This window comes from Microtus ochrogaster, unplaced genomic scaffold (assembly GCF_000317375.1).
Source record: "Microtus ochrogaster isolate Prairie Vole_2 unplaced genomic scaffold, MicOch1.0 UNK4, whole genome shotgun sequence".
Lineage (NCBI taxonomy): Eukaryota > Metazoa > Chordata > Mammalia > Rodentia > Cricetidae > Microtus > Microtus ochrogaster.
In genome coordinates, this window is record NW_004949102.1 from 17,702,699 (window position 1) to 17,704,591 (window position 1,893).

The 1,893-nt window shown below is 40.6% G+C and overlaps 1 protein-coding gene across 1 annotated transcript in view; it reads left to right on the top strand.

The window, feature by feature from the left end:
• Mgam (maltase-glucoamylase) overlaps positions 1 to 1,893 on the top strand; it is a 109,348-nt gene that overhangs the window by 65,063 nt on the left and 42,392 nt on the right. Inside the window, exons 31-32 of the mRNA XM_026788554.1 lie at positions 1,345 to 1,473; positions 1,856 to 1,887. Coding sequence (XP_026644355.1) covers positions 1,345 to 1,473; positions 1,856 to 1,887 — 161 coding nt within the window. The remainder of the gene's footprint in view (positions 1 to 1,344; positions 1,474 to 1,855; positions 1,888 to 1,893) is intronic.

Consider the following 1,893-nt stretch of genomic DNA (forward strand, 5'->3'; position numbering starts at 1 on the left):
AGTTGATTGGTCGGCCTGTGATGGTACCTTACTGGTCCCTGGGATTCCAGCTGTGTCGCTATGGATACGAGAATGATGCTGAGATCGCCAACCTGTATGACGAGATGGTGGCTAAGCGGATCCCCTATGTACGTACATCTGCTGAGGATTTGTTTGTCAGATTTAAGTGTTTTTTTTAATGACACAGTGTGCTTTTTCATGTCATATCACACTGAGCCTAAACCATCCATAGTTATTCTGGGTAGACCACTGTCGTCAAAACAATGGTGGCTTAGACTAACAAAGAGAAACTGATCATAGGCACTGCCTCTTATACCAGGCTTTCCTTTGCTTCTTGACTGACTTCAAAGTAGTTAATTATGCTATTCTTACTGATATGCTAATAAAACACCACTCCAAAACTACTTTTGCTTAGTTAAGGAAACTTAGTCCAAACTCAATGAGCCCATCCTTCGTGACGATTGCTTAGTTTGGTCCAGCACAGCACAATGCTCCCTGATCCTGACCTCTCACTGGCTCCATGCAAGGAGCTTGCATTGAGTTTGGAGTGGAATCACATAACAAAACAGGGACATTCTCTTCAAAACCAGAGTTCTGATAATCAGAAATTATTTTGTGAACCTTTGTGTTTGTCAAGAACGTATTGTTATGTGTTTCATTAATGCAAAGCACTGTGTAACATAATGTTTTTCAACTTTTGGAGCCAAAGGGCCCTTCCACAGGGATTGTCTGAGACCATTAGAAAACACTGATATTTGCATTATAATCCACGACAGCAGCAGAAGTACAGTTATGAAATAGCAATGTAAATAATTTTATGATTGTGGCTCACACATAGTAAAGAACTGTCTTAAAGTATCCCAACATTAGGAAGGTTCAGAAGCACTGTTGTAATAGAGAATCTCAATGAGAGCATGGTATTTGATCACCTCCAACACTGGTCCTCTGCAGTGAGCACTGTTTTGATATGAATATTTTATAGTAAAACTATGATCTATAATATATTAAGACTGGATGTTTGACATTGTTTTCTGTGTAAAATCATCACTGATTTCAGGACACATTCATAGAGAAAGTCAAAGCACATTTTCCTATAGTGTTTTTATTTATTTATTTTTTACAACAGCCTTTACAGACAGGCATTGGTACTTACCTTACACTTTTGTTGATGTCAAGATGAAATTTATTTCTGTTTCTGAAGTAAATAAAAAACATCAGTGAATATCCCCAAGTCCAAAGCTACAGTGTGGCATACATAGGGGTGGAATAGCTGGGCACAAGCTGCAGGAACTGCTGGAGCCTGAACTCTCCAGCCAGCAGCCACTCTTTCCTGTGTCCTCCCAGGACGTGCAGTACTCAGACATCGACTACATGGAGAGGCAGCTGGACTTCACCCTCAGCCCCAAGTTCTCTGGGTTTCCAGACCTGATCAATCGCATGAAGAAAGATGGGATGCGGGTCATCCTCATTCTGGTTAGTCCATTGTGAATGTGTACGCTGTGCTTAGGACAATGGATGGGATTGTGTGGGGATTGCTTAGAATGTCCTTTCCAGTTCTTGGAAAGAAACAGAAATCAGTTTCTGTAAATGTATTTCATGGCAGTCACAGAAACTCTACGATGAAATTCCAAATAGAAGACGACCCTTTGTCTACCCTGTCTTTTTTTTGTTTAGTTGCAATATTTTCTTTTTTTTAAATTTATTTATTTATTAAGGACTGGCTTTGGGGGAGCCTAGGCAGTTTGGATGCTCAACTTACTAAACCTGGATGGAGGTGGGCGGTCCTTATACTACCCTGTCTTTTTTTAGGCATCTTCTGTCTTAATTTTCAACCTGCCTTGTGCTCTGATTTCAGGACCCAGCCATTTCTGGCAATGAGACACAGGAGTATCC